Source organism: Sturnus vulgaris, chromosome 18 (assembly GCF_052056855.1).
Source record: "Sturnus vulgaris isolate bStuVul1 chromosome 18, bStuVul1.hap1, whole genome shotgun sequence".
Taxonomy (NCBI): Eukaryota; Metazoa; Chordata; class Aves; order Passeriformes; family Sturnidae; genus Sturnus; species Sturnus vulgaris.
In genome coordinates this window covers 3,576,806-3,601,989 of record NC_142260.1, presented here as the reverse complement: position 1 = coordinate 3,601,989, position 25,184 = coordinate 3,576,806, and the positions used below count along the sequence as shown (strand labels likewise).

General features: G+C 38.2%; 1 protein-coding gene across 7 annotated transcripts in view; it reads left to right on the top strand.

Moving 5' to 3' along the window:
- Positions 1-25,184, top strand: part of SBF2 (SET binding factor 2) — a 231,263-nt gene that overhangs the window by 112,007 nt on the left and 94,072 nt on the right. For all 7 annotated transcript variants that reach the window (XM_088175608.1, XM_014876284.2, XM_014876287.2 and 4 more), the window contains 7 exons: positions 453-558; positions 18,264-18,396; positions 19,377-19,485; positions 20,917-21,030; positions 21,828-21,905; positions 24,183-24,296; positions 24,797-24,925. In XM_088175608.1, coding sequence (XP_088031734.1) covers positions 453-558; positions 18,264-18,396; positions 19,377-19,485; positions 20,917-21,030; positions 21,828-21,905; positions 24,183-24,296; positions 24,797-24,925 — 783 coding nt within the window. The remainder of the gene's footprint in view (positions 1-452; positions 559-18,263; positions 18,397-19,376; positions 19,486-20,916; positions 21,031-21,827; positions 21,906-24,182; positions 24,297-24,796; positions 24,926-25,184) is intronic.

Below are 25,184 nucleotides of genomic sequence, written 5' to 3'. Positions count from 1 at the left end.
TGCTTTAATGTGCAGAGCAGGAACACAGGAATAGCACAAGTGTCCTCTTTAATTCCCATATGTGACAAGTGTGTTCATACTAATACATGCATGAGGATGGTAGATAGCAAAGAAATTCAGTTAGTAATACTGCACATTTTTCTCAAATTCAGATGGATTTTAAATGGGTTTTAAATCTTTTCTTTTTTCCCTGGGAGGTTTTTTTATTGTATTGATAGAAATGTGCTATTAACTGCCTTCAAAGCCATAACTATTTAACTAAGTCAATGCAAATGCAAGGGAGCCATTATCATTCAGAGACACATCACTGTCCCCAAGTTATATTTCAGATCTCTACTTGACTTTCAATTTCATTATACAAAATAAATATTTTTTGCAGTATGAATCACTTAGCTATATGATGACAGCTTGTTCATTCTATATAAATTCAATTAAAAAAATTCTTTCTACAGAAATTGTTTTCTTTGGGAGCTGGAGACCGACAGCTGATACAGACTCCTCTGCACGATAGCCTTCCTGTTACAGGCACCAGTGTGGCTCTTCTCTTTCAGCAACTGGGTATGTCTAGGTTTGCTCTGAAAAAAATTATTTTTCTAAATTATAAAATGAGATATTCTCTGTTCTAATTCAATTCCAATCATGTGCCAAGAAAGCTGCATGGTAAATATTAATTCCTTTCAAATGAAAGGATGACTAACTGTGCTTTTACCCCCTAATCAGACATTCAGAGAACATTTTTGTGCAGCCTGTCTGTGGTAAGTTTAATCTCCAGTATTAGAGATTCATGGAATTGTTTGGCTTGGAAGGAACCCTTGAAGGTCATCAAGTCCAATCCCACCATGTAGTATCTGTAAGTTACTGGGGGCAGAAGTGAGCATGGCCCCTGTGTAATCACAAAAACATTCATGCAGAAAGATTCCCTGCTCCACTCCCCTTGGATACTGTACAAACTCCAAAAAAAGCCAGGGAGGTTTGGAATAAAGCTGGTGTGACCAAAAAGTTCATATATTTCTGTTATTATCTGTTACTCCCAATCTTTCAAGAAGATGCCCTGACTCAATCCTCATCAAATGTTTACTTGTTCATTGCAATTACAACCTTGCATCACTGTTCCCTGGGTACCTCAGTGCTGATCTTGTCTGCCATTAAATCCTGACACAGTCTTCATTCCTTTGGTTTGGGAAGTGACTTTGAATCATAAACTTGTAGCAGTAGTGGATAAGGGCACAATTAATATTTTCTGAATCTGTGAACCTCAGTTTTACTCTCAAGCAACCAGATGGCCTCAGGATATTTGTTGTCATCCATTCTTCTCTCAATCAGACAGTCAGAATGGATGGAAACCAGAAAAACAATAGTGAAGAGCACTAAGCTTATATTACAAAAAGCAGTATCAGATCTGATGAACCTCAATGCCATCTCCTACTAGGATGATTCATTTGTATCTTTCCAAAAAGAATGTTATTCCAAAAAGAAGATCTAAATATTTTTTAATAGCACTTTAAATAAAGGAGGAATTATGGCTAACATGGTATATAGGTGCTGCTTAACTTCATCACAGTGAGGTTTTACTTGGCTTATTATGTCAAGATTCATTATGATTGCTCTGATCAGATTGCAGGCAATGTTTTGAATATGGACAGGCCTAACAATTTTTCCCCTTTTCTGAAGATAGAAAATGTGGTGTGAGGTACCATAAGTAGAGCAGGTTACACCAAGGTAACACACACACACCAAGTATGGTGTTGGTTCTGTAAGTATAGGGTATGTAATAACTAATTTGAGGCAGTTTTTTAATCAGTTCTAGTGAAGGTTGCTATAAATGCTCAGTTCAGAAAATGTCAAAGAAAGTGAGGCTTGCAGTAAGTTCTTAGATAATTACCCTGTCTTTTGGCACCTGGATTTTGTATGGCAAATCAGGATTGGGGTGTTTTGTCACAGGATCAGGCTGAGGAAAACGAGGACAAGTCATTGTATGCATCAGATTTACAGAGGAAAGCCATGAAGATGGAGTGGGAATGTAAATATATAGAAAACTGAGGACCATCTTTTCCTCTTGACTTACTGAGAGCATGTTTTGCAGGGCAAGTTTTTTAAATTCCTCTCGTGTATAGAAAGGAATAATAAAACTTTCATGGGAGAATTTAACATTTCTTTCAAACACATACGGTTTAATTTAATTGTTAACCACGTGGTATTAGGGGATTAATATATACAGATGGTTGTCATGTAAATTCCTAAATCTACTGTAGCAGAGTGCTGAAGAGTTTGGAGTTTAACCAGGACTAGATTGTTGTGCTAGCACTCAAAAATCCTTTATGTTTTGAATTCGTGTCATTCCTTATTAGCTCCCGTACACTTTCCTATATCCAATATTTATACCCCAAATTTACTCTTTGCCTACCACTCCTCCTTCTTTTCCCATAGTCCATTAGCCTTCTTGCTGTCTGTTTTCTGTGATTTTGCTGCACTTCTGCTTTATTTTCTCCTCCTGGTTTCCAGTAAATGTTTGGAGGTTCTGCCTGCCTTGCTGTTTGGTGCCTTGTAAGAAGCGTGAGTCAGTCAGCGCGTGTTCACCAGCTGCACTCCCCAGTCCCAGTGCACACGAGGATGGGAAGATCAGCAGGAGAGGGAGAGGAAGGGAGATAAGTAATGAAAACTCACTGCTCACTTTTCTAGTTAGTGGTGCTTCAGCTGGCCTGAAGGAAGTGCATGGTTATAAAACTTGGCAAATCTTGCCACGAGAAGCTCACAGGCTTGCAGCCTGTTTGCCTGAAAGGGATCCTGCAAGCTCCTGGATTTTCTGTTGTAGCAGAACTTTGTCTTTTACAGGACAATAAGAACTATCAGGAATAGCTTTGTGTAGGCCCTCTTTTTGTGTCTCCCTATTCTTTGGTGTGGTATGGTTGCCTGGGAATGGGCCTTGTATTAGTTAAGGAGTGTGCAAATAATTTGGCAGGTAGATTTTTTTGAACACTTTGTAAAAGGCTGCTTTCCCCACCTCCTTTTTCTGACCACTGATTTTTTTTGTTTCTTTGTGTTTTGGGGAGGTTGTTTAGGTGTCTTCCCATATGTGCCTCAGTTGTCAGTTGATGTATCTAAGTGTCTGGGGTACAGCACAATGGTAGAATTATCTTGTGTCTCAAAGGACACAAATTAGAAAATGTTTGTGTTTTCATAGTGTACCTCACTTTCCAGAACAGCACAAAATTCCATTCCCATGTAGGTGGTGGGCTGTCATCATGTTCCTGGTGCCAAGGCTTGTTAAGTCCAAGTTTCTGTTTAGATTTACTAAAAAAAGAGTTGTTAATACAGCCACACGTGCCTGTTTGCAATGGTTGTTAACTGCAAAAGAAGGACCAGGAAATATGAACAGACTGTTTAAAATAAATTCCTATTTTTTGTCCCCTTTTATGTAGTCTTATGAAGAGTTAAAGGCAGTGAATCCAGAAGAGTGTGGTAGGACCTACTGGCTCATCCCTTTGAGAAAGTTTATTTTCCTAAGATAAGACCTAATTCTTTCTGCTGGAGATCACAGCTGAACTTGTCAGAAGTTGTTGTGCTTTTTGGAACAATATTCACACTTGCTCTGTTTCTCTTTCCTGTTTGCTTAATGTGTATTTGTCTCTACAACCTGGGCTAAAGCTTTCTACTGCTGTTCATTTCTTTAGTGGCAGCTGTTATCCCATCCAATCTCGTGTTCAGGACACAAATATTGACCATTTGTCAAATAATGGCACGTTCAGTTATTCCTCTGCTAGTACAAGTCACTTCATCCTATCATCTCCATTACTAATAGAAAATTGAAGAGTAGCTAGAAAAATATTTGTGAACTGCATAAATCACCTTTTTAAAAATAGCTCTTTCTTGGAGGAAGGTGGGCAGCAAGACAACATGGATCGCTATGAATAGATACAAAAGTAATTTCAACATTTATTTTGAGCAATATTGTGCAATAGTAGCCTCATCATGCTTTTTGTGCTTGGCAGGATAACACCATGTCAGGAGATGACCCTCCCTGTATTACCAAGTGCACAGCATATCTGGAAACAGACCTTATTTGTGCTTAGGCGTTAAACTACAGTTGGGAAAAATATCCCCAAAGGTTTTAAGCTTAGTAATAAGGAACAGCAGTGTTTGACATTTTAAATCATACCTTCTTTTTTTTTTTTTTTTTAATCTGAGAAAACCTAATATATAGGAATAGTGTGACAAAAACCAGGCCTGTAGCTGGATCACTAGAAATTATTTAATCAACAAAGGATTAGGTGAAAAAACAGGAATCATAAAGTTACTTTTAAAAATTATGCGTGGTAGCAAGAAGATTTTCAGTACTCTTCTATTTCTTGTTTGTAAGTAAGATGGCAGATATCTATAGAAGCTCCAAAATGCAGTAGCTTTCTTCAGGCTCAGAGGAGATTTAGGTTATATTTAGGTTATATTTAGGTTATATTTAGGTTATATTTCTCTCCTGTCTCACTGCATTAACTGTGCATTCCTAAGTTTCTGCCTTAAGCTCTTTTCTCCAGACTCCAACCCTGCTTGCCTTCTCCATATGAGTATTCAGCAGTGATGTACTCAATCCTTTGAATCTGAGACATACACCTCCATCTCCCCAAGAGGTAGCTTTTTTTTTTTTTCAATAGAAGCAGGGAAAAAAATTAGTGACCTAAGGAGCAAACCAAAAACCTAAGGTTTAGCCAGCACTTTTGATTTTTGCACATTTCAAGGACTGGTAGCATGAATCACACTCCTAAGCTGAGTAGAGCAATTATGAAAATTTATTTTCATGAGGAATTTCTCTCTCCTTTCCAAATACTTAATCAAAGACAAAAGAGTTTTCCTTCCTTTCCTTCTTGTTTAGTCTCATATCAGGTCTGTTTTCCTATGTCCTTATTTCCCCTGTTCTGTTTTGTTTGCTTGTGCTTGTTTTCCTCCTCAGATCTTAAATTCACCACTCAAGTATTTTCAGTAAAATCGGCCTGACTTTGTGTTAAAAAGAAAAGTAGTTTTTTTAAGTGGTGAAAATGACACTTAAGTAAATTCTGCTTAGAATTTACTAAGAATGTCTTAAGAAATTCTACTGAGAAGACACAAGGTGTAAGGGTGCTTTAGAATCCAGGGCTGAATAGAGATTAAATAGGTGGAATAACACAAACATGAACGGTCATGGTAGGTGGAGCCAGGTTGCTTGGATTAAACATCATTATCCTTCAGTCTTTTCATGTGTCTTAAAATATTTTTAGCTAGAAGTTGTGTGTGTACCATTAGACAGTATATGAGGCCTCCAAAAAAAAGAGTTCTTAAAAATAATGTAGTGTAGTTGAAGACTGCAGTGTCATTAAATATCTGTAATTCCAGATCTCAAAAGTGATTGATTGATTAAACTTCTAAAGATTATTACAGTTGCACAAAATATAAATACTAGGGCAGATGTTTGTGGTGATGGCAGAATTGCTAAACAGGGAAGTACTTCAGTACAAGCACTTTAAAATGCTCCACTCCAGCATTGATGTATTTTCTTAATGTGGATATTCAATTCCAAATTTCAACTCTGTGACTTGGGACTGAGAAGTTCAGAGTGTTCTCTGTCCTTTTGCCCTGCTTGCATGTTCTTGTCTTTCTTTTGCATCAGAGCAGATACTTCTCTGATACCACAGAGAGCTGCTTAAAAATAAATAATTAAACCACAACAAGCAAGCCAAGAGAAGTGAATTATTTTCCATGTTTCCATGGAGTGACACTGATAGAGATATAGAGATGGTTTTTGTTGGTTTAAACAGTCGTGGAGCCAAACCCTGTTACTGCTGTTTGGTGATAAATCCAGTCAAAACATTATGATGGGATCATATTTTAACTGTCATACCTGTTGAGAATTTTTTGGAGCTGTGTATTCAAGTGTACAGAAGTAAAAGAAATGTTTCAGATCTGCTAGAAACTAATGAATGATGGAGGTTTAGGGGTTTTTTTTATATATAACGAATATACTGTAATTATTTTGTGTTCAAAAATTTGTTTGGACAAGATCTTAATTGCAGCAGCATTATTTTAATTGAGGTGTGCTGCTCGTGCTCTGTTGGGAAGTAGATATTTGTGTGTGCCAAGGGATTTTAAACTGACAGGCTTGCACTTTACAGCTTTGGTTAACTGGTGAAAACCACATTTTAGGATGGTTCATACAGCAGATGTTCTGCTCTCAGAAGAAATCTGTGCATAGGCTGAGAGTTGAGCAGGCTCTGTCCTTGGTTCTTACAAGCTGGATTTCTGTTGGAAGCCGATTTCATGGCTCTGGGCTGTGCTGGGGGCCAGCACTGCTGGGCACAGCTGCACAGAGGGAAGAGTGTGGTCACTGCACTAAAAAGAGAGAGGAAAAAAAGGGGAAAAAGCCCAACTTTATTGTACAGACAGCTCGGATTTAAAGCGTGTCAGTGCAGCCAGGACAGGACAGGAGCTCATGGGACAATTGGGAAAAACATCCTTGGGACAGCACCTCAGGATGTGTCCCACGGGAAAGACACCAGGGGTTAATGTTGGTGATGAATTCCACTCTGTTTGTCACCATGTTGTCACCCTGGGAGACTCCTCCCTAACTGAAGCTGCAGTCAGCTTGTCAGCCTGGGAATGGAGCTGAGAGTCAGGAGAAATCCAGGCCTGGAAAGAATTCCCAGGCTGTGATTCCCCAGCTCTCTAAACGTGTGTGTGTGTCCACAGAAGAGCTGTGTGGAACATGGGAACAGGAGAGGCTCCCTGGCCTCTTTGCTTGGCTGCTGGCCCTAAGCTCAGCCTGTGCCCCCAGGGCCTGCCCAAGCCGTGATTTTTGTGCCAGCCATGCATCCTCAGCCATGGGCTGCTCACCTGCCTCGGTCTGGGTCCTGCTCGTGGCCTGCACTTGCCTTGTGGTCACTGTGACTGACCTGGTGTCCTGGTTTAGGGCAGATTTGGGAGAAAACCTCCAAAGGGTCCCCCCAAGAAGCAAACCCGAGCAGGCTCTCCCTCGATCGTTAGGGAAGACATTTCCTCAGAAGTGGAAAAAACCTGTTTATTCAACAGGGAAAGCACTGCCCAGCACAAAAAATGAACAATACTGAACAAGAAAACCTCTCAGTGCTCTGAGGAGATGACAAATTCAGAAAGTCTCTCTCCTGTGGTGGTGGCTCAGCTCAGTCTCTTCTCAGTCCCTCTGGCACTGGAAAATGCCCAGGCCAGGCCCCGGTGGCCACAGGTGAAAGCTCCTGGTGCTTCCCCCTGGACCCCCAGTCCACAGCAGGTTCAAATAATTCCAGGAAAAAGGAAAAAAAACTATTCAGGGAACTTCTCTGCTTCAGTTAGTCAAAAACTAACTAAAAGCAAAGCAGAGCTCTCTCTCTCTCTGTCCACCTCGGTGACACAGTCCAGGAGACAAAGCGATGAAACTCGGATTTCTGTGTTTTGAAAACAACATCCTCCGACATTCCACCGCTTCTCCTTCCCCCCCTTCACTCTCACATCCAACCTTAAAGGTACAAAACTTGTTTCTGGGCTAAGCAGACAATTGGGGATCCAATTCAGCATGACAGAGTCACCCCAGGACGCGTGGCCGTGCCAGCCTGGCTCCCTGACTCATGTCTGTGGCTTTGTGTGGCTGTCCCAGCTCTGGGCTGGTTGTCACCACCCCTGCCCAGCTCATCTTCTCCAGGTGCCTTGGTCAGGGCACTGCCCCTGCCCTGCTTCTCCACACTCTGCCCTCTGTTCTGGACATGCTGGTCCCTGGCAGCTGCTGGTTCTTCAGTTTTCACTGCTTACCTTGGGAAAGTCTTGAGCTGTTACTTTGGTATTAGTTCTTCACAGTAAGTTTGGTTCCCTCTGATGCTAAACATCAAGCTTTATAAATCCCACAAGAGATGAAATCGTGCTCCACAATTTCCTGGTATGATTTGATTCTGGGGAAGGGAACAAGATTTTAAAATTTGTATTCTTTTCTTGATTTTAAAATAGTAACACTGATCAGTTTCTGTGTTCTGCACTAAAGCTGACTTCATCTGTTAAATATCTTTCCAATGTTCTATTGGAAACACCCAACACCCTGCCTCAGAAATTACAATGTGAGCTACTGGAGCTATGAGCAGTGAAAGTGTCCAGCCTATAGAGTAACATAAACAGTATAACCTTACTGTGATAATTAGAAAATACCTGTTGAATCAAAAGGAGAAAAACCGAATTATGAGTTTATTTTTGTGGTAGCTATTTTTTAAAAACTCACAATACTTGTAGGACATGCTATGCTTTACATTTTTATTCTGAATGAGAGTAAAAATAGCCCTACTGCTTAAAAAGTGTAGGTTCCTTTAGAAAACATAAATCCCAAGGTAAAGTAGAGTCTGAAATGAATATTTAAATTGTTGGTCATGTTATAGGTCATACTGGCTTCTAGAGGCTGCTTTTTGAACAGTGTTAGGATTTTCTGTTTTACTTTATCTTTTTGGTTTATTCTGTATCATAGACCATATGTATTTGCCATTTGCTGCTTTTTACATTTGTTAGGGAGAAATCACAAGGCACAGAAACAGGTGAGCACCAAGGACAGTCTCATACAAAAAAATCATGAGTTGGAAGTTAAAAGATAATTTCTGATTGTAGGATGAGAAAAATACTGAAGCACCTTCTGTTTTGGAATAGTAATGCAAAGCATTATCAGTACATTTAAGATGAAGCTTGATTTATGTGGGGTTGTCTGATATAGCCATGATGGGAAAAGGCTGGACTCTTTCACTGTTTATAGACCCTTCAGTCCCATATTTCTAAATCCAGGATATATTAAAATACCCAGAATTTTTGCTTTTGACTTTGGTTTGTTGACACTTTGAGTAATGCTTTCTGTAATAAAATAACTTCTCATTATTTTAATTCTGGTTTAGGGGAGATAAAATGTTCAGCCTCTCATGTAATGTATTTTATGCCAACAGATGACAATACCAAATTACTGTATAAATGGGAAAAGACATTCCTGATGAATATATATGTGTACTTGTATGGCTGGGAGACATTATGAAAGGGTCATTGCACAGTCAGCACGTGAGCTGGCTTATACTTGTTGACTAAGAAAATCCTGGTGTCTTTGACATACAGCAAGAATATTTTAATATTTCATTATGTAGGGCAGCCAAGCAATGAGAGATTTAATCTGCAGAGCATATGAAGAGTCCAAATGCAGGCATTTTCAGTACATTAATATCTATAACAGGGAGATGCAGTAAGGGTCAATGTGGTGCTCTTTCCACATCTTATCTTTGTTATGAGATTTCAGTGATATGAACCAGAACTTTTTTTACTCTCTCAGGTTGTTTACAAACTTCTCACCCAACTCACTCAATTTCTTTCCTTTCCATGAAACATCATGTATCCTGTGATGGGAATATACATAACTTTTGTTGGTTTTTAGCAGCATGTGCAATTAAATGAGGACTATTTGATTGAAGTATATACACTTCTAATCAGTGTTTGATCTTAAAAAATTGTGTACTCTCCAGCCTATGGGACCTGGCATCACATGAGTGGATGCTGTTGGCCTATGCTCTAGTTTCAGTTTATATCCCACTGGCTGGTGAGCTGCAATTAGCTCCATAACCCAGCCAAAGAGAATTTACCATTCAGGCTTTCCAAGTAGATTTGTGTAGTTCATCAAAGAACAAATAGCTTATGAAGGGATTTGATGTGGCATTTACTGCTAATGGGGCCTTACTGCTGCAAGAACAGAACAAAAGGAAAGTGTTCTTTTAGATGCTGTTAGAAATAAAGGGACATTGTCATAGTGAGTTTTTTATAGGGACTCTTCTGCACTTCCAAGTAGAGGCACTTTGTGGACAGTCACTGAGGCTTCATTTCCCCAGCAGCACGAGGTGCCAAGCAGATGATCCTGTCTGGAATGTCCAGTCCCAGTTGCACAGCTCTGCCCCATCTGCTTTGCTGACATGGGGCTTGACTCAGCTGTGCTGAGCAGTTTGATCTCACCAAGTTAACAGAAAATGTTTGGAGGGTGGAAGGAGGGAGAGTCCCACGTGTTGTGGTTTTATGCTGTGGTTCAATCAGCCTGATGGCCAAGTGCTGCACTGAGAGCAGACCCATCCCTCTGCCAGCCTGAACTCCCTCACTCCTGGCAGCTTTGCTGCAGTGTGAGGAAAGCAGCAGCATCCCTGTCAGGGGGAGCCATCAGGGCAGCTCCCAGCCAGGTAATGCCAGACTGTTCCTGCAGCACATCCTGCTCTGTTTCTGCTTGTTGGACACTGTGATACCCTGGGGGCTTGGTCAGTGCTGGCAGCTGCCAGGAGTCTGGAATGAGCTGGAGGCACTGTAGTTCTTACACACAATATTTCTTGCAGTGCTCAGTGTTTTTCAGCACAGCAAAGCACACAATATAACATGCTCACTTACATCCACTGTGAACTTGTATTCCTGTTTTAATGAGACAAACTGTGCAATAGTTTATTTTAAGCAAATTGTAAATCTGAGAAAGCGAAGTTGTCTGGCCTAAGTAAATAAACTTGAAGCTGTGTGTTTGAGCAAGTGCTGTAGTTAATGAGCTTTTTATAAAAGGAAACATTTCAAATAAGAGGAAAAAATTATATATTACAGTTTGCATTATAACAATTCAGTGAAATTCATTTATTAGGTGAAAATTCGTTTTGAGATATTTGAGAAGAAGAGTTATTTTCTATTTAGAGCAGAACTTCAGAAAACACAGTTTACACAGAAGAGTGTAAACAAATTACTGGTTTTTGGAGATGAGGAAAATATAAGGTCCAAAAAGAAAATGTCTAATAAATAAAAAAACAAATTTCAAAAATATGCAAAATAACCTTGTCTGTGCTTATAGAAAATACTGAAAGGGATCCTACTGGGAACAGATTGCTTTTCTTTCTATTTTTGCTGGTATAAGTGCAGGCAGAACTTTTTATTTCGAAGCAGGCTTGATGGCTGTCAAATCATGCGAACTTGCAAAACTGCAATTTCTAAACTTCAGTGTTAATTGTTGTGGTGAGAGGAAAAGAAAAACAGTTCTATAGACCTTTACTTCCATATATTAGGTCTGGTGAATTCTCATTTGAACTTTTGCTCTTTAGTTGCATTTTGGGCTGAAGTATCACTGTCTCAGGAGGTCAGGAAAATCTCAGAGAATTTGACAAAAAATTTTTGAAGTTTCCTAAATGTTTTGAAGAGAATCTAAGCATGATCTTTAAATAAAGTGATTTTTAAAAATTTTTTCATGTTTACACTGTTACACAGTTTCTTCAATTGAATATTTGTCCTTTTATGCTCCATAAATATCAGCCAACAGTGGCTGAGGATTGCTCCTACAGAATATCCTGATCAGCCACTTCTGTTCTTGTTGGCTTTGCATTTATTTGGTTATGTTCATGTAATGCTTCTGTAGGAATGTTCCTTGAGAAAGACTTTGTAGTCCTGAGACAGGAAACAGGTATGTTTGCAGTCCCTTGTGTATCCTTGACCATTTTTCCTGTGTACATTTCAAGAAAGACAATACTCTTCTCATTCTTAGACATTTACTTTCTAAGGATCCTGCTGGTATTACCCTCACTCTGAATTGCTTTGTTAAAGAACACTTCTTCTGCTTTAAGTGAATCCAGACCAATGATGATATCTTAAAAAACAAATTAGGTTGCTAAAAAAATTTAAATCAATTTAAAATATCTGTTGGTGGCTGAACAGAGTTCTCCTTTACTTTCCACCATCTATGAATCAATTTGGAGGGATGGTAAACTGCTCTGTTTTTGATTATTTAAATACATCAGCAGTTCCAAATAATTTCTCAAATCTCAATTTTAGATTTGCTATTAGAACACAAAGAGATAATTTTGGCTAATCAAACTGCTATAAATAATTTTTATAACGTGTACTTATTTTTATGATATATCTTTTGATGTATATGGGAAAAAAGGTTTCACAAAACATTTGGTTCAAACAATAAAATCATCATTCTTGAAAGGGCAATTCTAAAAAATGAATGACAGAAAATCACCTGTAAAAATTTCTAGAAGCATGGGAATCTTTCAGGAGCTCTCTCCCACCTCTGCTCATGGCAATTGGGCACCAATTCATTGGTGTGTGTCCATTATCCCAGTCCACCCAAAATTCTTTTACAGAATTTCATTGAGTTTCTGTTAGTGTGGACCTATGAGGGTTGCACAGAAATTCTATATCCTATACAGGTAATCAGCAATTAGTACACAGATTACCAGTAATTATACAGGATTACTGCTTACCTTTATGATATTTTCAGGGTTGGAATAGTAGACATTTTTGGGAATAATATGCAAAACAAATAGCATCCTATTTTAATTACCTTTCTAGATAACTGAATGACTAAGCAGAAGATGAGATGTGAAATCAGACAAGAAATTAAACCATATTTCAGCAGAATAGACTATCACTCAAATCTTAACACCTGCCTGCATCTAGAGACACACAGTAGGAGAACAAAACCTGGTTTAATTTGCTAGTTAACAGTTCAATATTTAGAAATAGTGCTTGCTACCTTCCCTCTAGGAAAAAATATTAGTCTCATATCTGATTTCTTCTCCTTAAATAAATCTCTTTTTTGTCACATCTATCAAACATAACCTGTTTATATGGGCCAGACATACAATCATTAGCAAACTTTTAACTGGTAATGCAGGTTATGTTTGTATATTTGTATAATTCAGCTTACTGCCTTCACATGAAATTGGCATTTACCTCCCTGCCACGTGAATACTTTCTGTATATGAAAGGGTTATTTGTCTGGTTTACCTTCCTATGTCTTTCCTGCTTTGTCAAGAAAATACATTTAACACAGTCATATTAATCTTGAGTTTATCAATCTCCCTTTGGGTATGGAAAACTTTAAAATACACATAAGAAATGGCATTGCACTTATCTTTTTTGGGGATGGAAACCTTATCTAAATCTTCTATTAAAAATTGTATTTAGCTTTATCATTGTCTGAAAAAAAAGAAAATCAGTGGTTGTGTTCACTCAGTGTATTGGCAGAGTTGTGTTTGGAGGCTCAAGAAAGCCAAAGGGTTTTTGCTGCTTCTTTAGGCAGGTCTGCAGAGGGGTTTAAGAAAATTGGCAATAATGGAGTGATATCAACATGCAAATGACAGACAGACTGACAGTTTTCCTGAGCAGATCATGTGCTGTGCTTAATCCCAGTTTCTTTGTGCCTGTGTCATTTAGGGTTTAGAGAACAACCATCTGCTTGGCTCAGTGTGGACAGAACAGAGTGGATACTGCTGAACTTTGGGGGAGTGATAACTGTAGGGTTATTTATCCATCAGCTGAAGACATCTTTTTTATATATATCTCCTCATTTTCACAGTCTCTTTGATAGCTTTTAATGATCAGTTGGTCTCAGTGGTGTTTATCCCAGAATCTTTCTATATGGTCCTGTTTCCTCTTCCACCCTTCCCAGACAGTTTGTAGGGAAGCCTTCATTCCACCCTTCTTACAAACATGCAGAATTCGTGGTTCAGATTCTGAACTGCCTTCAGTCCAATTCCCAAAGCAAAAATGCATCTCAAACAATGGAGCTTGGCTTCAGTAGTGTATGTCACACCTGTGTTTCCTTCTGTGGGCTCAGACCTGGGGATGAATTCATGAAATGCTGGGTTCTTTGAGGGCATCTCAGCTGAAGGCTCCATGTAAGGATTGCTTCTCTTCCTCCTGGGTCTGACAAAGCCTAAATAAGCTAAAATCCTGGGGCACTCATCTGACTCATGTCTCTGTTTCCCAGCCAAAAATCAGGATAAATGAACCCTCCCAAAGCTCTCTGCTGGCACAGCCAGATTGCTCCCCATTTGTGAGCAAGCTTGGCTGGGATTCAATCATGGCTGTGCAGTCCTGCCTTCATAACAGACCTGCATGATTTCCTAAATGCAGATTGATCCCAGGATGAGTGACGTAGCCATCGTTTGGGTTTCACTCTGTGCAGTTGATTGGAGATGCTGTGTGAATTTTGGGTGGACAAATCAATGCAATTTGGCACAGATTACCTGTGTGAGTATTGAGTACAGTTGTTGCCTCTTATTTACTAGCTAAGCTTTTGTTTTGATCATTAGCAGAGTTATGCAGCCACATCTAAAAATAAATATGAAAAGAGTTTTGTTTTTCTCTACTCTTTTCCTAGTTATCTTTAGAGCTTGACACTGCCTGGCACAGAACTTGTACTATGCAGTCTCCAGTGGCCTTTCAGAAAGGCTTTTCAGGCTTTGTTGACCCATTTCCTGGATTAGTCTGGCTAAGTTATGGATTATTTTGTCTATTAAGCTTTTTCTTGTGTCCAGTAATTCAAGAATGGCATATTGGCATAATAATGTATTCAACTCGTTGAGTTTCTGAATCCATGTGTCTAACTCTTTACAAAAGTCTGAAGAAGCAAGTGGTAATATTCTGATTTCATCCAATGCACAAGACAGTAACTTGTCAAGTAGACTTGGTGCTTGGTGGTTTTTTTTTTAATCATGCTTAAATAAGTGCTTAAATTCTAGAACAACAGGAAGCAGACAGTATGATACATTTGTTGATGTAGGATGTCAGATAATTTAGTACAAATTACAGATTCTTTAAATACTTGAAAACAGTGAAGGTCAGGAAGCCTCCATTCAAAATTTTCCAGCGTATGTATAATATTTTACAGGATGTCTGTCTGTAGACTGCAACAGAGTAATCTGTAAAAATCAACTTGTTTGTTGTTTTTCATGTTGTCTATTTATGCCCTGACAAATGAGCATCGGATGCAGTGTGGAGTCTGCAGAGCAGCACAGGGTTCAAGGTTACAGCCAGACACGAGGAAATTGGGCTCAGGCTGTTATTTGGAGTGCCTTGTTTTCAGTAAACAACTTGAAACAACACCTTGGTGGCTTCCTCAGACAATTTAATCAATGGCTTCAATGGTTTAGAAAAGGAAAGTAATCAAAAGTCCTACTATTTATGATTTGTTTGATTTTATCAGATGAAAGTTTCCCTCGCAGTCATTATACTGCTGATATTCCTGAAAAGATACATTTCAAAGTATGTGTGGAGCAATAATTTTTGTATTGAATTAGTGGCTATCATCTTGAAAATGAGGAAATTCTAGATTAGCTATCTATATTGCACACTGCATTTATATTATGTATTTTATATTTTTCTGTATTTTATACAAAGTGTTGGAGGAGAGAAAGAGGGAGAGAGAAGGAAAATACTGGTACAAAGAAACTCTACAAGCTTTGCAGTCAGTGGGATTTGTTTGCCTGGGATTTATTGTCCAAGTGTGTTAGGTGCTCTCAAGTCTGGTCTCTTCCATAAGTTCTAAAAATAAAGCAGTGGTTTTCTCTAGCTCAGCACAGCTGGGGCTACATCAAGTGCATTTAAATCACAATAAACACTTCAAATTCACCTTCCATGGCCAGCTAGAATGCAGTGAACATCTGGGAGACCAACTCCCAGAATGTAATGAAAACATGTTTGCAGTTTGTATTCTGCTGTGGGACATCAAGTTTATCTGTGGGAAATAGTTGCTGAAAGTAGTCATTTAAATATCAGCTCCTATTGGTGCTGATTAAGATGCTCTGACAAATGCCTTTGTGGAGTACAAACTGAAGCTTGATCTGTAGCCACTAAAATGCAGCAAAACCAGACTTAATTTCCCTAGTGAAACTATGAAAGCCTCACAAACCATACCATCAGTGCTAAGTAATTGAAATAAACTTTGTGTTTCATTGACTGGACACCCAGAACTTCCTGTAAATTGAAGATGCTGACAAAATCCATTTCTTACAGTGGTAAAAATAGATAAAAATCAGACAGCCATACAGTTTAACACTTAATACACTTAACTCTTAATACAGTTTAACATGCAGGAACATGAAAATTATCTTTATTATTTGTACAGAAGTGTATCATTTGACTAATCCCTAAGAGAGATCTACAACCACTCTGAATACTGTGAAGTACTTGCAGGTGTCCTCTTTCTACATAAGCAAAATTCTGATTTCCCCTCCATTTCCATTTTTTGTTAGTAAAATTTTTGCAAAAGTGTTCAGTTATTATGTACTCTGGAGAACTGCAGATTGTTCTGGTGTCAGGAGAGGAAGCCTGTATTCTGAAAGATCTGAAATTTAAAATGCTGATACTGGATAAGTTTTATGACTTTCAAAGGTGTTAGAATTAAAATACTCCTTCTAGACTCTTGAATCATCATAATAAACAGCAAAATAATATCATACAGCTAAAAAGGCTGGTTTTTGTCACAGCTTGGTTTCAGTTGAATCTTCTGCATCAGTAAATGAATTTTCTAATTCTTTCCAAAACAAAGTTGGAAGTCAGTGACATCCAGAAAATATTTTAGAACTCTTACCTTCCATAACTCAGATTTGGGTTTTAAGATGTGCAGAATGGAAAACCATCTCTTTCAAGAGTTTTCAATTATAGGTATTTTGATGACAGGAAGAGCTTTTTTAGAGGATTTCATTGTACCAAATGTTTTGAATGTTTGTGAGGTTTCTTTATATTATTTTCCTCAGTAATACATGCCAAAACATTACAGGTTTTTAGAGCACTGTTTGAGAAACTTTCTACCTGATTGTAGGAAAAAAATTGTCAGATGTTTGAAAATATGTATTCCTAGATGTCTTAAGATCTTTGGTGTGGAATGGAGTGAGAAGCCCAGTTGAAAACAAAAACTTAGTTTGAAACAAAAAGTATACTCCAAAATATTCTTCACAATTTTCTGGGAAATGAACAAGGACGGATTTGCATAAATGGGGCAGTCTGAGTTTTTAAATTTTTACCGAGATTTTTTTTCAAGCAGGCAGCATTTTCTAATCTTGTGTTCAAATATATTCATATCCCTTGTGCATACACACCAGAAAGGACATTATTTCCAGTTACCTTCTAACCATTCACTCCTGGCTTCTGTTTCATTCACAAACAAATTGGGAGTTTTTATCATCATCCTTACCTTGTGTGTTACAAATAGTTTGTTTTCTACTAGCACAATATTAATTATACCACTACTAATAATAGCAAACATTTACAACAGTAATTTACTCAGCCTTGTAACAAAGCCCTCTGTCCTCATTCCTCTCAAGCCTTGGGTTGTGTGATTTCTGTAGGACCCTTGGAGGATGGAGTTGGGAACCCAAGCTCTTATGTTATTGTTTGACTTTTTCATCCTGAGAGTTAAATTTTCTTTTTCTAAGCAACCCTCTCCAAATCCTTGTCCCACTGTGTTTATGAGCTGAGCTTTACTCCAGCCATGAAAATTTGCATACATTATGGAAGAAAAAAGATTTGTCAAAACATGTAATAAAAATTACTTTAAAACATCCAAAGTGTTAATTATGATATGAATATAGTGGCTCTCACTTCTTTTTGGGGACATTATTGCAAGATAAGCAGCAGCTTTGGGAAGGTAATACAGGCTGTCTTACTGATAACACAATCCATGTCCCCAGGGAAACATCATACATTCCAGCATATTTCAGGAAATTTCATAAATTTCAGCATATCTCACATGTGTCAGGCATGTCTGCTTTTCAGGATGGGACTCTTTTTTTTTTAAAGGAAATATATTTTTGGTTTTCCCTGAAAGCACGTGGCTTTGTCTCTTTGGTAAGTTGTACTGTCTTTAAAAAGCCCCAAAAGCATCATCTGATTCATGAGTCTTACCCTAAATCTAGTGGGGCTTTTTTAAACATTCAGATCTTCCTTTAAGTATCTTTCTAATGATGAATACTCTCTTACTGCCCTCTTTTAACCTCCTGACTCCTAGAATGCTCTCCATGGATGAGGTATGAATGTATTCACCAGGAATCTTTTCATTTTCTTTGCAACTTGGCAGGATGATTTTATTTTTTTTTTCCCCCTGCTTGGAGATTACAAAGAGGTTTAGAAGTTAAGCCTGGATCAGTGACCAGAATTGAGTACTGGATACACAGAAGGCTGTGCAGAAGATGCACATAATTCTGTTTGAAGTCATTATTAAGCATTGCTGGGATTTGTGCTGAGAAGTGGAAATCCTTGCAAGTGGTATTGGAAAGGAGATGTAATACAGTGTATCTGAAATGTAGAAATACATTCACGTAGTATTTTGGCAACCTGAAAAACAGAAGGAAGCTGCACTAGTCAAATAAAAGGTAGAAAAGCTTGGAACTTGGCAATTCATGTGTTTATCATATGTTTTTTGAGAAATTTAGAATTGTAACATCATGCCAAAAAATTCATTCTCGTTATTTTATTTTTTTAAGGAATCCAAAATGTACTCAGCTTATTCTGTGCCGTGCTTACAGAAAATAAGGTTCTCTTTCACTCAGCAAGTTTCCAAAGGCTCAGTGATGCCTGTAGGGCTCTCGAGTCTTTGATGTTTCCCCTCAAATACAGGTGAGTTAAGGTTGGATTCTTTGAAATCCTTAAATAATTTTAGAACTGATTTAATAGCTTTTATTACAAATACAGATGTAATTTATTACAAAAACAAACTACATTTATTGTTTGTCCCAAACAAAAGGTGTTTTGCTCTATTTGTTCAATTAAGCAAAGCTATTAATGATGGTATATGCAAATCCTAGTGTGTACACATCATTTATAAAAATCTGGTCACATTGTGGCAGTGGAAACAATTCAGAAATATTCCACCTGCAAATGTAGGGCAGAAACCCTGCTCACAATCCAGAAGATAGCAGCTCCATTAGTGTGTATCAGTTCTAAGTTACTGAGAAGTGTCCATCAGAGAATGGATTTAAATCAACAAACTGATCCTCTCCAAAAAGTCACAGGTGCATCCAGAATTTTGAAATGGAAAATTAATGTCAATCAATTTGGGTTTTTCAAGAAGAAGACATCGAATTCTGAGTCATGTCTTTCGAACTATGCTTGTATTTTAATAGCTTGTTTTATTTAAAATATTTCAGAGATTGGTTTCATTATAATATAGAATAAGAAAAACTGGAAATTGAATTTTGGAATATGTTTCTTAATGTTGAATTAGTAATGAATGTAAATGTTTAATAACTGTAAATTAGGTGTAGAAATGCATTGATCAATTTAGATCCAGCTCTTGATGTTGTTTTGATGAACACAGAGTTTTTTAAATTGTCACACCAAGTAAACAATACCTGAAATAGTGTTCTGTGCATAATGTTGAAATAAAATATGAAAACAAAATATTTCCTTTAGAGACTTCATATTAATGATACTTTACAAAAGTCTGAAGTGTAGGTATATGGCCAAAACTAATAATGTTTTTAAAATGAATGTATTATCTATAACTTTACCATCCCTGATTTTCTTTTTTTAAAGAAAAAACTTATGTGAGAGGATAGTCAGAATCTTTTATTCTATTTCATTTCTTCTTTTCACAGTTATCCCTATATTCCAATTCTTCCTGCACAGCTACTGGAGGTTCTCAGCTCCCCAACACCTTTCATCATTGGGGTGCATTCAGTTTTTCGCAATGACATTCATGAGCTCGTGAGTAATTTGTGCCCACTCACAGTCACAGGGCCTGTTGGGTGTTTGTCCTGTTTGAAAGGCAGGTGGCTGCTAAGGAAGGCAGGAGCCTCTCTTGAAATGGACAATGTAAACCCCCTCCCTCCAAATTATTATAATTTTGAAATTAAGGATCTCTCAGGCAAAGATACGGGAATAGGAATTACAGTTCTTTACCAGGAAAATTAAAAATAAAATAAGAATACAGTAATGCAGAACAACAAAACATTGGCAGAGTGAGAATCCAACCTGACAGCCCGTCAGTCAGTCAGGGTTGGTGCAGTCCCATTCCATGGTGGCTGCATCCTCCTGCAGTGACAGATGTGGTTCTGCTGGAGCAGGGCTCCTGCACAAGGTGCAGTTTTCCTCCAAAGCTGCAGGGATGATGTGCAAGGCTCTGGTTTTCCTCTGGGATGCAGTGGGAAAAGGCTGCTCTGCTGTTCCAAATCTCCCCTTTGATCTGGGTAGGAAATGCTCGGCTCCTGCCCTGGCTGGAGCATCTCCCAATGGGATGATGGAATTTGATCAGCCCTGCCCTGGGACTGCATGGCCATGAACAGGAGAGATCTCCTGGAGGGAGGATGGGCTGTGGGCAAGATAAAGAACACTGCAACAGCTGGGTGAACAGCTGGGATAGAGCACACAGCCCTGCTCACATCCTGCACTGCAACCCAAGCCAGTTCAGCTGCAGAGCCTTTCTGAGTGCTCTGGAGGTGTCTGTGTGAATAATCCACATATATTCCAAATATTACTGGAAGAAAGAAAGGCAAAGCAGTCAGGAGAAGAAAAAGGAGAAAAAACTTTTTTTTTTTTTTTGTAAATACATTGAGGCTGTCAGGTAGAGGGAAATTATTTGATTGTAGTGCAGGAGGGGAAGGAATGGATCCATTTCTGCCTTTGTCATTTATTTGTCCTGAGTCTGAGCAATTCACTTAGGATTTTCAAGTGTATACTCAATTGTTTTATTTTACCCTTTTAAAGTATTTAAAGTATTTTATTTTACCCTTTTTAAGCTTCTCAGCTTGGAGAAGATGAACCAGGATTACAAGAGGTGCTTAGAAACTTGAAATTTTACTTCTAGTTGCCCTCACTGTGTTCCTTTGCAAACAGCCTAGTAGATATCTCATGTCTCTGAACACAGACATGGAACATCCAGAAACAAAAGTCACTTTTGAAAGTTTGGTCTAATTTCATTTTCTTTGGTTCAATTTCATTTTTCAGGGCTAGATTCAGTAATAGGAAGTATTTGGAGTATTTCCTCTAAAAGCATTCTGTACAAAGTTGGTACTGTTTTAAAAATTTGGGTTTTTTTTTTAATTAATGCAGATCATTGTGCAGAAATTTGAACTGTTGTGATTTTTTTAAGCTATACTCACTGTATGCACTTGTACTGCTGCTATTTGTCCCTTACAGTTAGATGTAATCATAGCAGACCTGGATGGAGGAACAATTAAAATTCCTGAATGTATTCATCTGTCCCAGCTGCCAGAGCCACTGCTACACCAGACTCAGATGGCACTTTCTCTGGTATGTTTGGATAAAATCCCTGCTTTTCACCCTCTCACCTGTTTGTAAAGAATGAAAAATTTCAATATTAAGCTTTCAAGCACACTGGAAATGAGATTTAATAAAATGATTCTTGCAATATTCCTGCTTTTAGAGGAGTTTATTCTCTGTAGTTCAAGGTAATATCATCAGTAATGGGAATGTAAAATGTCTTTTCACTGTTCAAGAGGTTGAGATTTTCCCTTCATAATGATTTTTAATAAGAGTGTTTGAGCAGCATTATTGCTGCTCAGTTCTGCTGCCTTTCTGTGTTTATCCATTCATTTCAACTGTACATTTTCTTGAAATTTAACAAATTATTAATAACCCTTTAAAGTTTATTTGTGATGCCCCTATTTCAGAATTTAGGAATGATGGATTCTACATTAGGGAGTTGCCATAATAAGTACTTCAGTGTCTTTTTGCTGTCATTATAATAAGTTAGGAATCACCTGATTTGGAAGCTTCTGAGCAAATCTTATCTTAACAGAAGAATTTTTAGTGTGTTAATCTGGTTCAGCTGAATTGACTCTAAAATCCCTAATGGTATTGATCAGTTTCATGGACTGTGATAGGAGTTTTTGATAACTAACTCACATATAGAAACTTGAAGCTGAGAAGTTAATTCCATCTTTATTTCCATACAGTCTTCTCAGTTTAACTCAATTTATGACTCGAGGTACTCAATATCAGTGAATATTAATTTAAGAAAGGAAAAAAAAGTTAAGTTTTTCTCAGCAAAATGAAGGAAAAAAGATTATGTTTTCAAAATTCTCTAGGTTTTGCATCCTGATTTGGAAACAGCAGATTATGCATTCCCTCCCCCACGAACAGCTTTATCACACTCCAAAATGCTGGTAAGATTCCTGTGTTATTTTCTGTGTCTGACTTTCATAAGTGGAAAACTGTTGACATTTTAGACCAGCTTCCTTTCATGTGAATTTGTGTTTGCTTTTCCATATGTAGTATTATTGGTGGAGCAAATAAATGCATTTTGCCCTTTAAAAGCATTCTGATGGGTTAGAAGTTTTATAAAATCCAAAATCCAGTTCAGTTTAACAACACACATTGGAGCTTTTTGTGTAGATATACTTGAAAATGTGAACTCTTAGGTGGTACAATATATTTGTTATACTTATTTCATGCTTTAAGATTGGGATTTTTCCATTGCTGAAGACAGGGAATGTCATCCAGACTTCATCTAAACTAATGGAAGAATTCAGCTAAGATCTCCCTTTGAATAGGGAAGTCTCAAATTAATATAAATAAGAATTTTGTTAAATCTGAAAGAAATTACACTGTTTTCAAGTAGTCAAAAAAGTCAGGGTACAAATGCACCTGCTAAAACCCTAGAGAGCAGCAGAAAATGAGCACATATGTCAGTGAAGTGAGCCATACAAAATTTAAGTTAAAAATAGAGCAACATTGATCATGTTCCAGTGAAGAATAAACAGCCATCTAGTAAAATTCTCCAATATTCCAGCTTCATATAATCTTTTATAGTCATTTTCTCTTTAAAAATAAGTTACATAATTTACTTGTAATATTTGCTTGTTAATTACCTGATGTGCTGGTTACCTGGTAGTAAACATTCTTTGCTGTGTGTAACATTTAAAATCAGAGTTTGTAACATAACACCATAAAACCTGAGGCCATAAAGCAGTTTTTGGGACCTCAGGTTTTTTGACATGCCTGTGAGGGTGGCCCAGGATTTGATGTCAGTCTTTAGTGGCACCTGGGCCAGGTGGAGATGTCACTGCCCCAGCTGTTCACATCATTTCCATTTATCTGCTGGTGTGTATGTAAGCCCACTTTTACTCGAATACATAAAGCAGGACTTTAAAGACCTACTGTTTTAAACTTTTAAAAGTACTTTTTGGTGGCAGAAGGTTGGCAAGTGAAGATGTGAGTTGGAAGAGTCCCAGGCAGGTCTCTGGGCACACCTGGAGCAGTGTGCTCACCTGGCAGAGCTGCAGCTGGAGCTGTAGTGGGATGCTCCAAGCCTGGATTCTCCAGGGCCAGCAGCAGCAGGGCTCCTTTTATTACATATATTATTATTTTATAATAATATTATTATAAAATAATATTATTATTATGTTATTACAGCAGCTCCTGTTATTCCCCTGCCTACTCTGAAGACACTGCTTCTGTAGTGCTTCAAAGCCACACTTATTTGAGGGAATAAATTCAGTCTAAAATAGCTTTTTTCCTTTATTTGTATCAGGTTTCTCTCATGGCAGCTCATTCCTGTGGTTGATGACATAACCCCTCAGCCTCCCTGGCTTTGCCCAGAGCCTGTGCTGCAGGGCTGAGGGGTGGCTGTGTACAGAATCTGCTGGGGCCATCTGAGCACAGGGCAGGAGAACCTGGTGGTCTTTTATTAGAGACTTTTTTTATTGGAGTGTGTCTTCTTTTTTCCTCTGCCTTCAGTCAGAGTTGGGGTTGAAGCACGAGAGAAGAAGTTTTGTGTTTGGACTCAGCTGTTTATTAATTCTTATCCTTAGCACAGTGAGTGCTACAGCACCTCTAGCTAACAAGCTAAAAGTGAAAAAAATGGAGCTGGATCTTGCTCATTACAAGGGCTTTTAAAGCCAAACCGTGCAAAGCTAATACCTATATTATTTCTACTTTTGACCCAATGACCAAACACCTGTGACCTGCAGTGCAGCACTTTCCATCCAACCAAAAACTACTACCTAAAGCCAAGAAGAAGGAGCAAGAAGGAAGAAAAAGGCAATGCCCCAAAACCTCCATCTTGTCCCATTCCTATTACTGTATTCTAAAACCCCAAATTCCAAACCCTTCACCATGTGATATTACACACTTCTATTCAAACCACACAGCAGTGACTCCAACTCCATCACTCAAATTTTGGAAGCCTTCTGCAAGGCTTCAGGTCAAAAGCAGTGTTCTTTTGGGGGTCAGTTCCAGAAAGCACAGGAAGTTCAAAATTTCCAAGCTTCAGTGTTCCAACAGTCTTTAAGGTCCCTTCCAGCCCCAGCCATTGTATGAGAGCTGTACAAATATCCTCCATGTGCTGCACTCATGAATCTGTAGGCATTTCTCATGCAGATTCATACAAAGTGTGGAGAAATGAAGGATGTTTTGACAGCATATTCAATTACTGCTTCCAGGACAAAGAGGTGAGAGCAATCTTCCTCAGGCTGTTTGCTCAGCTTTTCCAAGGCTACCGGTCGTGTCTGCAGCTGATCAGAATCCATGCTGAGCCTGTCATCCACTTCCATAAGGTAAAGGAGGAGCAGCTCTGTGTATTTATGGTATTCCTTTGTGCCATGTTGTTGATCCCACAAAGCCTGCCTTCTGAACAAGTGGTGAAGTTGAAAAATGTAAATAAAATGATCTGCATGTGATAAGCACATCATTCTGGCTTAGCACAATATCAGTGTGTTTTAGTAGGACTAATTGCAGGGACAGGACAGAAATATGCAACAAAGTTAACGTTGAAATGTAATACAAATAAACATTTGAGGAATCACTGTAGAATTTTGGAAACTTGCTTGAAGGTACTAGTTTTCTCTTTTATTACCTGTGAGATTTTAAAAATGTGTGCATCAAATTTCCAGTTCAGAATTTAGGTATAAAAAGATACTATGTACAGTAAAAAATTGAATGAGAAAGTACCACTTACACTAGTATAAGCTGATAGGCTGGTGAAAACGCTTAACAGTTATAATTGTAATTTTGATGCTGATTTTAAAAGTTGCATTTCTTTCTGTCTTTGCTGCAGGCAGCCTTCTTGGGCCAGCGAGGCTTAATTGAGAATGACTTTCTAACCAAAGTCCTCAATGGAATGGCATTTGCTGGCTTTGTGTCAGAGAGGGGTCCTCCCTTCAGAACCTGTGATCTTTTTGATGAGGTGAAAACTGTTTCTGTATTCCCAAGTAAATTGCAATTGACTGTGATGTTTCAGCATGGGAAAAACTACTGGAATGCTTCTGAATCCCCACTGTTTATTATATCAAGTTTATATTAATCATCTCAACTCCTATTTTCTGCTAGGGAGATATTTCTAGCTTACTTCCATAAAATTATACCCCCTCACATGTATGAAGTTAAATAGTTGTATAAACTTTGATAATGCTGTTCCTGGTGTCAGATCTGTAGCTTCATAATAC